The sequence below is a fragment of the Myripristis murdjan genome, chromosome 18 (assembly GCF_902150065.1).
Source record: "Myripristis murdjan chromosome 18, fMyrMur1.1, whole genome shotgun sequence".
Classification (NCBI taxonomy): domain Eukaryota; kingdom Metazoa; phylum Chordata; class Actinopteri; order Holocentriformes; family Holocentridae; genus Myripristis; species Myripristis murdjan.
In genome coordinates this window covers 14536084-14551127 of record NC_043997.1, presented here as the reverse complement: position 1 = coordinate 14551127, position 15044 = coordinate 14536084, and the positions used below count along the sequence as shown (strand labels likewise).

At 41.1% G+C, this 15044-nt stretch overlaps 1 protein-coding gene across 1 annotated transcript; it reads right to left on the bottom strand.

Annotated features, from left to right (window-relative positions):
• Positions 1-343: 343 nt before the first annotated feature.
• dthd1 (death domain containing 1) lies at positions 344-15044 on the bottom strand. Its single transcript, XM_030075732.1, has 10 exons — positions 14612-15044; positions 12494-13040; positions 10593-10923; positions 9716-9895; positions 8363-8622; positions 8033-8191; positions 3410-3750; positions 1709-1959; positions 1526-1583; positions 344-657 (listed from the first exon to the last, which is right to left on the bottom strand). The coding sequence occupies exons 1-10, from the start codon at positions 15042-15044 to the stop codon at positions 344-346; spliced, it is 2874 nt and encodes a 957-aa protein (XP_029931592.1).

The window sequence follows — 15044 nt, the reverse complement described above, 5'->3', positions numbered from 1 at the left end:
GTTGTTTTTGCAAAAAGATTCCCTGTGTTTGTGTGGAGTAATGTGGAGTAATGTTGTTAAATTGACTTTGATTGTTTAAACATATGCCAATCAATGTGTAATGCGGCACCTCCAAGCTGTTTGAGTCTCCCAAGCCTGCTACAGGAAGCCCTGGGAATTATTATCATTATTTGACCCGAGTCTGGAAACAAATGTAAAATCACACAGTCCAGTGCTGACCCCTTGTGGATGAAATAGGGTACTACCAAGGCAATTCACTTGGCAGACACATGTGATTAACCTGACTTTTAAACTGCAAATAAGAAACAGTGTGCATTCCATTGTCCTGTTTATACATGTTGAGTTATTTCAGCCCATTTGAGCCTTCTCTGGTGGCCGCAGCTTGTCGCAGCAGCAGCTCCCGGGCCAGGTCCGGCCTACCGCTCTTAGCCAAGCAGTGGGCCAATTGGGAGGCCTTGGCTGGCTGGGGGGCAGCGGGCAGTCCCCTCCTCCACAGGGCCAAGAGGTGAAAGGCCTGGTTAGATAGGCTGGTGCCGGCACGCAGCTTCGCCAGCTGAGTGGTGCTTCGACGAAGACGCAGGGAGAGAACCAGCAGGGCTATTTCCTCCTCTGAGAGCTCCCCAGACAGCCAGAGCAACAGAGAGTCTGACAGGGACTCTGGTGGGTGGGTAGGGGAGGAAGAATAAAGAAATAGCTGAACGAAAATAAGCTTTCATAACTTAAATAAATAAATAAATATCTCTCTGTTTTTGAATAAGAATGAATCTTTGGAGGCAGCTTCAGCTTGTATATAAACATGGTTTTAGATATTATTTACAAAACTTGTACTGTTGGATTATACATTTTTGATAATATAACATGTCTGGAAATTATCTTTTTTTTTATGTTGAGGTACCACAGGGAAGGAACATGGTGCTGTATTCAATCTGGGGAAAACAACAACAACAATCAACAACATTTAGGGACATGGTCTCAGTTTGAAAAAATATATATATATACATCGAGGGAGCACAGTTTGTGGCAACATACGGTGGATCCTGTTATTAACACCCGACATTAAGCCAGTAACCGGGAAGTGGTGTTATCTTTACAGCACCAACAAAAATGGTTTGTTTGAAATAAAGAGAGGAAGAACTCTAGTTTGTGTTAGCAGTGATAGCCGCCATAACTCAACAGATAAAGAGAAAAAACAGTGGTTGCTGCAGAAACTCAAAAACCGAGGCAACAGCAAAAACAAAGAAAAAGACATCACACTTGCCACTACAGTGTGATTGACAAGTGATCTCTCGGAAGAACAGTGCGAAAACATCAATGACAACTTCGCACCCAAGCTGTCCATCTCACAGATCTCCACTCTGAGTCTCGACTGAAATCTTGATACTTACAAGAGACAAGGAATACGGCAGTGTCAGAAAAGAGGAGGGAACTAAGAGACAAGGGAAGACGAAGAGTGTCTGCACAGATGGAGGCTGTATGAATTAAAGAAAAGGTGAAGAACATTTAAGCTTAAGAGTAATTCACCCACCTGTCTCCTCACATAGCTTCACCCTTGCTCTGACAGGCCGATTGATGGTTCGCACTTTCTGAAACGGAATAATATGCCATAATATTCTCTTACAGTCAGGGTCAAAGTCTACTCCAGTAAGTATGATATTTAATTTTTATGAATGCTTTTGAATACTTGTGAGTAGTCTGTAGTTTGCTGCACCTTGGGCAAAGTCAGGGACAGTTTACAGATGGGATCTCCCAGGAGCGTCGTGTCCAGTGGGAGGGAGCTGTCACTTTGCCATTCCAAACAACCTCTGGCGACCTTATAAAACACGGCCGTGCCTTTGTAATGAGGGGAGCTGTAGTTCCCAAAGGAGTCCACCTCAGTCAGACGCAGAAGGAGCTGGTTCCTCCGCTGACTGTGGAAGGTGATTCGCTCGCATGTGGCACCGTTTTGGTTGTTTGGAAGTACTATTAAAAAATGTGAAAATGCACAGTTTTAACTATTGGAAGGGTTCCATTCAAAAATGCCACATGATGTTGATGTTTATGGCTTTGTATTTCAGAGGCAGATGGCTACGCTCAACATGTCATCGTTTTGTAAGGAAGATCTCATCTTGCATCTCATTTAAAGGACATTGAATCACAAAAATGTATTTTTCCCCAAGCAAGAACGTTAGGTTTCAGATTCTTCAAACTGCATTGCACAAACCGCAATGAAATTCTTCATCAGTTTTTTTCCACAAAACAAACCAAATCTGGATTCTGGCAATTTGAAGGTTGAATTTAGAGTGTTACTGAATGCCGGCCAAACCAAAGCAAGTCACGTTTTCATGGCCGAGCAAACAAGTGGGGAGGAAGAGGTCTGAGCTCAGCCCTAACAAAGGACCTCGAACACTGACGTCACTGTTGTGAGCACACTGGCGAGCCTGGGCGAGATTGATTTTAGGTTTTCCACCCTGTGCAAACATATAATTCATCTACTTTATTGTAAGGTCTGTGGCATCTGGCGTCTGGAGGAAGATAAGCTTATGTTGACCCGGCAGGGCAGTTACTTGGTTTTATTGGTTGCTGGTTATGCTGTTAATCCAGCCCACTATAGGGTGTCTGTGGTGGGTGTTTGCTATAAAGAAATATCAGTTTCTCAGACACATACTGTAATGACTGTCATAATGTCAGCTGACAGAAGACCCAATAGCATCCCACTATGGTGTACACTGTGTTATCATGTGAAAATCTAAGGTTTCCAGGGTTTTTTATTGGTATTTTTTGATTTTTAATTTTTTAATTTTATTAAATTTTATTGAATTGCATTACATTGCACTGCCTTGTGCTGAACTGTATTAAACTGAACTGAACTGAACTGAATTGTACTGAATGTTTCCAGTCTAAGCAATTCTATGGATCAAAACCTGCGTGGTCACTTTTCTTCTTGGTGATACAAAGTTTTCATCCAGCACCAGCGAATCCAAAATAACATCCCTTCATACAGGTTCAGCTCACATGGACAAAGGGCACCGTCTCATAGATTGACTTTCTGAGTTATAATTGTTTTGTAATACTTTGTGATATTGATCTTTTCCCCCCCTCTCTCCCTCCGCAGGGAGGTCAGAGTGCAGGGATAGCAGCTGGGTGGAAGACGAGGAGGTCATGGGTGGGATTATGGGGAAGTGACCTTGGCAATGTGTGGAACGGTGTCAAGCTGAAATTGTCATGTCCCCTTTTATTTTTGTCTCACATTTCTGGAGAGGACGTTCCGGCCTTTAGACTTCATCTGTCCTTTTGACCCAAAAATGTTTTGACTGGAGATGTAAGAATTAAGAACATCTGAATGTGACTCCATTGCATATACTGTGATCTAATATGTCAAATAGCATGGCAGAGGTCCTTCTGTGGTGGTTATAATAAGATTTTGTGGCACCCTTTAGTTGCAGGCTGCTCTGATGGCTCCATACCTTGTCCCCCTCCCTACCTGTGGAGGTGATGTTGCCGCTGAAACGGAGCAGCAGCTGGTCTCCCTCACACATGGAGATCTCTGATGAAGTCTCCAGGAGGCCGTTGTAGCCCTGGGCCTGAAGCTTGGCCAGTTCCCAGCTCAGGTCTCTGCTGGGCAGGGCAGCCACCAGGACAGCGTGGGGCTCCTCTCGTCGGCGCTGGAGTACGATGGTGACGGCGTGGCAGCACACCGACTCCTCCAGCTCCTCTGCCAGGGAGGTGAGGTGGCAATGCTGCACCGGGGAGAGGAGACGCACCACCAGCAGCCTGAGGGGAATGGGAGGGAAAGAGAGAGAAGAAAAAAGGAAGCAGATAGACAGAAAATGAGGCAGTCTGCAGTTAAGTACCTGAGCTTAGTGGAGAGATTAGATAGTTGCTGAATGGAACAAAGTGTTGAATCCGCTACCTTGAGCCAGAATAAAGACCGAATACACCTTAGAAAGAGGAAGAATTAGTATTACCTTTTCTACTGATATGGAACTGTTTCAGATAAGAAAGTCGAAGAAAATTATAGAACTGGAGGAAATTATGAAAAGCCATCCTTATTATTAAAGGTATAGCTCACAAATTATGTTGGGTCTAATATTAAAATTCTTACTTTTTAATTTACTGAACAACTAAAATATTTTGGTAAATATATCAGGAACGGCTACTTTCTTTTAATTTTCAGTGTGTGTTAACTTCTCTATAGATGACTTAACATGCCATTGTTATGTTCTGACAGCAAAAGCTAAAAGCATGGAATTCATGGTATTTATATCCATACAACCTTAACCACATGGTTTCCTTAAACCCCTTATGTAAAGAAAAGGGTTAGTGATAGTAGCATTCCTTGTTTACGCTGTCGCTTAGTCTTGAACAATATCTGAATGGATGTGTGCACACTTTAACCTCATGACGACTGGTGAGGAAAATATAAATTTTTTCTTTTCACTCTTACAAAATTATGACTGAAGTTTATCATTTTGGATTAAAGGAGGGCAAGAGCATTATATAAAGTAAAGCCAATGCCTCTGTTCTGCTGCTGAGGATGGTGATATTCATGATGATGATGATGATGATGATGATGATGATGATGAATGTTGTTATGCTGTGCAGAGGCTGGAATGTGATTTTAATGTTTTATCATCCAAGGTTTTGAAAGTAAACTGAAACTAAATGTAGACAATGTAAACTGAAATAAAAATAAATACTTGGATTTGTGGAGGGAAAAATAAACTTCGTATCTCATATCTAATATGTATCTAAAAGTACATTAAATCTTTGAAAACAATTTTAGTCAGACAATATTTTTGCTATTTATAGGTAGAAATGCCAGCACTGATGCTGTCTTAAAGATATTTCAAATATACTCGGGGGAAGCCAAGCCAAATGGTCCCAATGTTAATTTGGTGGAAAGGGTTGAAAAATCATTGTGAATACATTTTAAACAAATTCATGATTTAGTGTTTGTGTTATGGTACTTGATAGCTGTTGCAAACAAAATACAAAATATATGTCATTATTCCTTAAAGAAATACCACCACTGCCAATTAATCGAATAAATAAATAAATAAATAAATAAATAAAATAGAATAAAATAAAATAAATAAAAATAATGGAATCTGAAAAAAACAAATTCTAAACTGAAAGTAGACATTTGTAAAAAATTTAAAAATAAATAAATAAATAAATAACGAATCCATAGAAAAAATCTACCAAAACTGAACTGAAATCCAAGTAAAAATGGAAAACTATAATAAATAAATAATCCTAAACTGTGTTAATTTTGGTATCTTGATGCTCCATGCTGGCACCATGTGCACATAAACCTGTCACCCACTCTGATGTCCTTATTAGAGTGCTGCTGACTGAGGCCCAACACATCGAGCCTCTCCATGCCCGCCTTTTCAACTGAGCTGCTGCTCCAGGGGTAAGGGAGAGGATTTCAGTCAAGTCTTACACTCCACCAGATATACACAACCAGTTACATTTCATTTCATGCACGCTCCCACCTCCGTGCCTTCTGTTCTCCAGGAGAAATTTCGTCTACCTCCTCTACGTGGTGGGAGGACTTCTGATGATAGTCACTATTGGCGGCAGCCAGTGTGTGGATGTGGCTGTCAGGACGGCCCAGCATCCCGCCCACCTGCTGCGCCTGTCTACCACCCTCATGAGGCTCCTGGGATGCCAAATCCTTGTGGTGAGAAACCTGTCAAATCTAGTCCAGCTCAAGCACCATTGTCTTACTGATGCACCATTTAGTCTGAATGAGAACACATGCAAAAAACAGGCTTAGATCCAGGTATTGTTATCTTCACATGGCTAAATATATGAATTCCCTCTTGAAAAATAATTTCCATCCTCCTTCACTTCACTAGCTACCAAGAAAAAAACAAAACAAAACACATTTTAATGATTTCACCTGTTGATAAATGTTGTTTGCTTTATCTTGCAGGTGAACTCAAAGACAAAAGGAAAACCAAAAAGGCTCTACTTCACTGTGAGGTATTGAAGAGACTTGAGTCACTCACTCCTGTCTTCACCAGCTTCCATTTCCCCATCTGCATCAAATGTGTTCACAGGGCTGTATGTGTGTTTCAGCTTAAACAGCGTCCTTGATGTGACAAGATCGAGACTGCAGGGGCCCCGTGATATCAAGGGAATGCGCTGTTTGTCTCAGTCCCCTGAGAACCTGGAATCAACATCTGCCAACTGTGTCTCAACGAAAATGTAGGATACTAAAACACAAACTGTTTTGGTTTAAGTTCTTTTCCTCTGCAGGGTCTCTGCAGTGCTTTCTTTTCCATGGTCAGGTGCAGGATATATTACATCCTCCTGTTTTTGGATAAGAGCACCCGGCCTGTCCTTGCTCTGTGCATGGGAGACCAGGGCAGCATGTTGAAAAGCTACACTCCTTCACATCAACTGCGATGGCTGGCTAACTTTGGTAGCAAAGCACAGGCCCGGGGAGATGTGGTAAGAGATAGAAACTGATCACATTGCTTTGGTGCCTTCAGAAAGCTGGCAGCACCTCTTGATAACATTAGTTAAGTCAGAGGTTTTCAAAGTAGGAGGCGGGCTGCAAACAATTTGCTGTGGAAAAACCTGCATGTCTGACATTTGGTTGGAAAGACAGTTAAAAGATGCGTCTGGAAACTTTTCTTGTTTTTCCTACTTCTCCACAAGTCAGACAAACCAACAGATGCCCTTGGAGTCAGCCCTTTTTATAGATTTTTGTGCAGTTTGATGTTACATCGAACAGCAATAACAGGCAATCTTAACTTAGTTGTTGGATGTCTATAGGATCAAATAGCAGCTACATGATCCCACAAACATCCAGGAATTGAGCTACGTTAAGAGGGGGGCTCTTTTAAGCTTTGGCCAAGGGGAGACTCACAGCCTCAGGCTTTGAAAAGTCATGTATTTCCATTATTTATGTTATGCTTGTTTGGCCTCTGAGTGCTATATACTGTAATATACTATACTATACTATATGTTTTTTCAGATTCTCCTGTTTGTGAGTGGATATACTGAACAAATCAACAACGGATCTGCTGTTTCTTTCTCACAGATTGTTTCTGACACCACTGACAACACTCAAAAATACCCTAAGATCTTGACTCTAGGACTGTCTGTACTGCTTGTGCTCTTGTTTTGGATGTTTCTGCCTTGTATTGCAGTTTGTGCTGTGATCTGTTTAGCTCACAAGGTGCAGCACCACCTCTGACAAAAATACCAACAATAAAGATTGTAAATTCATGATTTTTTTTGAGCAGTCTGTCATTTACCAGGAAGAAACAGTTTGGCTTTTTTGAGTTCCACTGGACAGTCGGATAAGATTTACTGAGACCACCACTGGAGGGTCACCCTTGAGAGCTAATTTGATCCCTTAAAATTGTTCATTTAAATAAAAATGTGCTGCAATATGATACAGCCCCGAGCATACATAATTGTCAGCAGCCTTATTCCCATGTAAAAGATCCTTAAAGTGCACCAGCTACACAAGCGCCTCTAACTGTCTCTAGCCAGTATTGCTGAGTGGTTGCCACTTGACAGGATCCAATTGCACTGCCATTCATTTTTGGGGCCTTGTCTAAAGAAACAGGCAAGTTCTGAAACATCAAAAATTGTGGAATACATTTCAGTGGAACAGAAAACTTGGTTGTCTAATATGTTTATTTGTTTGTTTGTTTTTTAGTATTACTTCAGTGCAGGGCAACAGCCTTGATGCAGTAACACCATAGGAATTGAATGGATTAAATGTCTTGAATTCAGTGTCATTCAGTTTCAATGAATTACACACAGTGCCTGAAAAAAATCTGCTGCACTCATACTGGTACAACTGATGAATTAAAAACATGTTTTAAAACTTTTAAAGAAAAAAAGAGAAAAAACATTTAATTTCCTTACTGCTGTAGTTGGTTTCTTACTATTATTTCAGGCAAGCCCCCTCTGAAATGGGTGGATTAAGAAGTGAAGGCATTTACACTGCGGGCAAGGCTGCTGAAAAACAATGTTATCCCAAAGTGAAACATCACTATGAGGTAGAAAACAAGCTGTTGCAAACCTGTCAAAGTGCTCTGCCAGCTCAAAGGACACCAGTCCGTTCTGCAGGTTCCTGACAGTGACCTTGTCCAGGACGTCCCACTGTTTGTCCCGGGAGCCCAGCAGGACCAGCAGCTCATTGGAAATCTCCTTGCAGGACTTCACAGAGGCTCTCAGCATCCTGACAGAGAGGTTCAAAACAAAATACTCTCATTTTATGCATTTTTTTCAAACCCCTCACTGTTGTTGAGTGCTGAGCTGCTCCTTAGCTGCAGTTCAAGGATCAGTGCCTTGCTCATAGACCCTTATCATGGCAAATTGAACAAACAGGAAGAGGTCATGTTCAGCTCACCGTACTCTGTGCAACGTGGGTTGATCCCACAGTGAAGCAGAACTGATTGGCCAGACGTTGTGGTGCTCCGACTCCTCAGGTGGTCCTGTCCTTTTGGTTTCAGGATTTGGGGGACAGGGCAGGGTGATTGTGAGGGGTCTGCGCAGGGGCTGGGAGGAGGGATGGGCGAGGTAGAGCAGCGGGCTGGTGGACACAACCGAGTAATAGGCATCATTCCTGGACTTGGCAGCAGCCAGGAGCATGGTGTCTATGGGCTGGATCTGAAACAGATGGAGGAAGAGCCAGTCAACTTTCTTTGCATTGCAATTTATGCACAGCGCTGTAGTATAAAATAGAAATAGTTGTGTCAAGCTGTTCGGATGCCTAGGCAGGTCACTGTGCTATCAAAGAAAATCACACCGAGAGAGTGCTGTCTGTTTTTGACATGAGATCAAGCAACAAAACTGCTCTGCCACTGCTGTGTCACAGATGATTGGAGTCAAGTCAGCTCAGATATTGTACACAGCTGTTCATTTTTCCTCATCACAGCAAACATCTGTGAAAACTGAAGTCGGTGAATTCTAAGCAGTTTCCCCCCGTCTCTTTCTCTATTTCACTCTATAGCTTGTGCTCATTACACTCCATGTTTCTCTTTCTTTATGTCTCTGTTTCTCCTTCGCTCTTTGATAGAAGTTTGATATTTTAACCTTTGCATTCTCAACCATTGCATACCCAAACCGAGACGAGATTGTTCTCAAAATTACTTTATTTATTGCCGAGCATATTCGTTGTGTCACACTATAATTACCACAATAGCACATTTATAATAAAGATGAAGTGGAAGCGTTATGAGTGCTGGTGACATCATTAGCTTTTCTATCTGCTGTAAGATAAAGTGAAGCATTTTGCTAAAATTTCACATATTCACAAGCTCTTCTAAGGGCAATTTGAAGGTAAATTTGAATCAAGGACCAGATATAGGGTTGAGTTCAAGTTAAGATGCAGTGCCATATCGGGCAAATCTTAATGACAGTTAAATACAAGTGTCATCTTCAAGAAAATTAAGACATTTTGTGGTTTTCACGTAAATCTTAAATTAGATTTAAGACAAGACTTTTCAGATGCACTATCAAAAAAACGCTCCTGGACGAGACTGCTGTTCCTCCAGTTGGTGGCCACAGAAATAAAATCCTATGTGAATGGCTTTTATGTATATTTCATTCACATGTATTTTTCCTAATAGTAATATATTTTTCACTCACATTGTACAAGTCAGCCTTAAATGATGACACCTTCACCATATGAGGCCACCTGCTGCTTTGGCTGGGATGAGTAGTGAGTGAGGTACTTGCACGTTGTTGAGTCACCTCTTACCATGACCTGGGCGAAAACAGGAGCAGTGAAGGATCCTGGGAGGTAGTCCAGACAGATGCGAGGGTCCATGGGGAGTTTGAGTGAGGAGCCCCTCCTGGGAACGGTGTAGCTCTCTCTCCTCAGACAGGAAACCACTGCGAACAGGCCAAGCGCGTACACCCTCACCTCTGCAAATGAGCCCTGACGGAGACAAACACAGTTGGCACAAAGGCTGCATACATGCATACACATATTAACTTCAGAAATGACTTTTTAATTTGGTTCTCTAATGAGATATTCGCCATTTGTTATCCTTATAAATGTTGCCAGCATGAAAACAAAACTTATTACATATTGTGGTGTTAAAGATATTAGTTATCTTATGATATTCACTCAAGCATGAGTGCACCATGCAATCATTTTTAACATAACTTTGATGAGTGAACATCACATAATGATTTTGTCCACCAAAACAGAAACATATTTATTAGCGGTATAATAATTTATTTATTGCATACGTTCAGTGAATATATATTCTGCTGATTCTCTCTCTGCTAAAATAAATAGAAATAAAGAGAATTATTCACAGTTATTAATAAACAACACTGTGTTAATCTAACAGAACAGAATAACAATGATAAGCATTTTTTTTGGCCATTTTATAGAATAAACAATGTTTAAATAATTCTGTTATCATTTTTTTTTTCATATTTCAGAAGAAAAGGTGTTTGTCTTACACGGTTTGTCTCACGTATTTATTTAAAGAATAACTAAACCTCAAATCCAATCTAATTGTGGATTGAACTGAACACCCCTAATATTAATCTGACAAACTTTGGTTCCCCCCTGTTGTATTTGTTTAACATTCATAAATTCACACTGCAAAAGAGTGCTTCACCCTCTGCCCTCCATATGTGCCCTCTGTTGTCACAGGAATGATGTAGCTCGCCCTCTTCTCTCTGTCTACCACCTTGACAACAACGTCCCTGTAGTTGCCACGGTAACGAGCCTGGAAAGGCACCACAACAGTCACAGGGAAATGGAGGTTGGTTCCCTCTTGAACTCTGACCCTGATCACCCTGCTGACCAGCTCCTCCGGGCCGGTCACCATCAGGGAGCTCAAGGTGTCGGCCAGCTCACACCTCATGGCCTCGGCCACGCCTGCAGGCGCTCTGATGTAGCAAACGTGACGCTCATCTGATCGGCTGTCCTCCAGCTGCCCTCCGAGCCTGGAGGATACATGCAGTGCAGAGTTGTCTGTCATTACAGAATACAATGATTCTATGATACTATAATCCAGATATATACACACACAGAGTGAACAGGTTAATAGGCTTACAAAGCACAGCAAAATGTAGTTCAGTCAAAGTGTACTCAGAATAAATGTTTCTTTATAAGCAAAAACTGTGTTGGATGAGATCTTTGTCCATTCAGTTCTAAAAGGGTTAGAGTGCAAAGATTCTCCTAGATTACTAGATTAAACCAGATTCTTTTAATAGGAATTTTAACATAACACAAAAGTGACCTAACAAACAAAGTGAAGTGAGATTACAGACATCCAGTCCAGTATCCAACGCCTACAGAGAGCCTATATACTTGGACTCTGTAATCATGGATCTTATTTAAAATGTAGCTATAATACTTACAGTATAATCAACAATGCTCTGAAGTAAAAGGAAAGTTACTGGCTTTAAAATATGATGACCACAAGTTAATGCAATTAGTCACCTCCGGTCCGTCCACAGGTCTGTAAAAGGCTGTGATCAGACAGTGATTACATTCAGCTTTGGCTTGAACAGCGTTGTTTCAATTGAAATGCAGCGAAGACGACAATGTGATTTTGAGAAATGCAACGTTGTGCTCAGCATTTAGCTCTGTCAGATGCAATACGGCCGAGCGGATTGCATTTCAAGGAGGCTTGCACTCAATTATGACAGGATTTCAGCGTCTCACTCTTTAAATGAACACCGCCGCTCATTATTTTTCAGGCTTCAGATGAAATGACTTGTAAAACAATGTCATGAATATTTAGCTTTTCATTTTAGCATGTTTTTGGCACATCACTAATTAAAACTAATTTCCTTGCATTCCCCTGTTTTTCCACTCTATGCTTACATTTCAATGTGGCCTGAATTCCTCTCCATAGGAGGCAACATGCTGCGTCTAACAAAAGGTTCAGCGTTCTCATTATTTATTGTATGTATGATGAAAATTATCTTTTTTTCTATCTTTTGTGAGCTACACTGCTACTACACTGGATATGAAAGCACAGAGCAATGTTTGACCGTCTCAAGAATTTCTGAGATGGTGTATCATGCATATTTCCATTAATATCAGCTTCTCGCGGACCCATCCTCTCCCAGTGATCTGAATGTTCTTGATTTGTTTAGCTTTTGGACAAATGCAAGCGCTGACCCGACGGTGAACTATATATGAAATAGCTGGCTGTGGGGAGGCCAGGCGGTCGAAACAAGTGCACCTTGTGATAAAGAATGCGGACAGTTTGCTTCTGTATCAGTGAGCAGGAGAAACGAGGGGAAAGAATTAAATCATGTCCAGACTCCCAAGCAGGCCCCGGGATAAAGAGCAGGCAATGAAGAGCTACATCCATTCTCTCTTGCTCACATACTTGTCTGTCTTAAAAATCCATCTCATGAAAAGGTTGTAGAACATTTCCTGCTGTCAGGACTGGCTTAATATTTTACTAAAGAACAATGTGAACTACTTTCATTAGCCAAATACTAGAAACATCACACTATTGCGGATTAAAGTGGTTTGAGGTAGATTTTATCAACTCACCCCACTGTGACCCACCGAGTCTTTGTCTCTTCTTCTCCCTTGGCTTTTTTGACCTCTCTATCCTCTTCTGTCTCATCTCTGAAATTTGCCTGGCTCTCTGGGGAAGCACACTGATTATCAGTCACTTGCCCTTCTCCGACCTCTAATCCCGGCCCCATCTCTGTTCCATCACAGCAGTCAGAAGTGCCAAAACTGGAATCAGATGTTCTCTCAGTGTCCAGTGGCTTGTGAGCGTCTGATGGCTTTCTGCAGCCTGGATCACCTCCATCGTAAACCCCCTGCCTGTGCCCAGAGTCGGATCCAGGGGGATCATGGGAGTCTGAGTGATGGCTGGTGTCCTCAGGTGTCACCGAGTTGGGAAAGTCTCTGGTTTCCTCAAGTGCTGCGGTGTCTTGCTGCTCTTCTGCACATAATCTGATGATTTCCACGTCCAGTTTGGAAATTATAGCATTTAATGTGTTCAGAATAATCTCTATGTCTTCTACAATACTTAGAAATGTATGGCTGAAGGGGTCCAAGAAAGGATTATCATTAGGCTCTGAAACATCTGAAACAAAACATACATGGCATAAAATGGGCAATTGGGTTTTATCACAAAATAGACTGAAAACAATACAAATTGTCCAACTTACATTTAGTGTAACTGAAAGTAAGTAGCATGCAGAACAACACTGTGGCTGTCTTTTTGTCTCAGTAATTGAGCTCATAGTTAGTGCTGCTGTTGTACTGGACTGCATTTTATTGAGAGGTGTTTCCACTATTCTGTCCCCCCTCATGTCTATAAATGGTGAGGACAAAAAATTAGAAACACCTCTCAGTGTAATGTAGTCCAGTGCAAGACCTCTGCAAACTACATCCTCAGTAACAAACATAGAATTAAATTTACACATTCTCCACAATGTCAACAAAAACTGAACATTATTAACTTTGTTAAAAGGTAGAATTTATGGCAGAGCTGTTGCATTGAACTGCATTAGACTGTACAGGTGGAGCTGATAAAGTGGACACTGAGTATATACAGTGTATTGTTATGCTGTTTGTTTGTGTGCTTCTTTGTCTGTTTGTCATTGCTGTGCAGCCAAGCTTTGCTCAACTTTATGCTGAATTCTAGTGGAGATCTTGAGGTTTCCAAAGATACCAAACATGTCCTGATGATTTACAGGGAAATGTGTGTAAAATGATGCACAAGACAGCGGGATATTTTCTATTTGATGTAATGGTGCAGCTATAAAACAATGGCATCTTGTGGTTTGAGTATTTCACTCAATATAAATGTGATGTAGTCTAACTTTTTTGCTCCTTAAGGGGAAATTTAAGGGAAATCTGGGTCAAGGGGTTAAACTGCTGTGCAAATTTATAATTGTGGCATATCATAGCTTAGTGTAAGGACAATTCCCTTTTTTGCATGCAAATATAAATTCAGACTAACTTCACAATAAGGATGATCGAGTAGAGAGGAATGCATTACCCTTTGACATCTGAGCAGATTAATTTCTTTCAAAAACATGGGCAAAACACAATGTGCAGCTTCACAAGAAATGAGCCAAAAAAATAGCAAGTCATTAATAAAAAGTTACAAGAAAATGACCTGAAAATTAACAAAACAAAACAAAACAAAACAAAAAACAAATCAATAAATAAATTCATTAAATAAAATGTATAGTATAAAAAGTATAAAACAAAATAAAATAAGGGCATGACCTGAAACAAAGTAGCCAAAAAAGTCCTGAAAATTAAAACAAAACAAAACACGACAAGAAAGTGACCTGAAAATTAGTCATTATTACCTGCAACATAATTTTAATTATATAATTATAATAATCATGAATATAGTTTTCTCCTTTGATAACTTTGCAATAATTCTCTCTCTCTATATATTTTATTTTATTCATTTATTTATTTATTTATTGCAATTGTCTGGCCATTTTCTTTCTTTCTTTCTTTCTTTCTTTCTTTCTTTCTTTCTTTCTTTCTTTCGTTAAGCTAATTTCCAGATCATATTCACCTTTTACTTATTTCTTGCAAATTTCTGGATCATTTCTTGCAAAGTTGCGGTTTGCACAAGCATTTAAGCTTGAACTCTAAGGTGTTGAAGTATCAACAGACTCTGGGTGGTACCTGTTACAGTGGGAAGCTGCTGATTGTCGCCCCCTGGTGGAGAAAAGCTGAACATGCAGGCTGCTGCTCTCAGTGCTCCTCTCCAAGCTGACACCTTGTCTGCATGAACGACACTCAGCTCCCTCAGCACTCCCACGATCCTCTGCTTGCACTCTTTCTCCTTCCACTCGTTTCCTCCAGCGCTCCTTTCTCCTTCCCTCGTCCCCACATCCTTCCTCTCGCTCCCGGCAGGATTAACCGTCCTCTCCTCACTCCCTGGCTCTCCTTGCCCTCCTTCACCTGCACGTGTTTCCTCTGCTGTGCAGCTCCTCTTGCCCTCCATTCCCTTTTCCCAGTAGCATCTGGCAGTTTGAAGCACCTGAATGTTTTCCACCAACACACTGAGAAGCCTGTCCTCTGTCTCTTTGCTGTGATGACACCCAGCTTCGTCCAT

Bases quoted from the DNA above. Each gene is read 5' to 3' on its own strand.
- dthd1 (XM_030075732.1), bottom strand. From the start codon at position 15,044: ATGGACGAAGCTGGGTGTCATCACAGCAAAGAGACAGAGGACAGGCTT. The intron at 3,751-8,032 runs GTTTGCAACAGC...CATTCCCCTCAG, and splicing joins CTGGCAGAGCACTTTGACAG to GCTGCTGGTGGTGCGTCTCC. The intron at 658-1,525 runs GTGGGTGAATTA...CCCACCCACCAG, and splicing joins GAAGCTATGTGAGGAGACAG to AGTCCCTGTCAGACTCTCTG.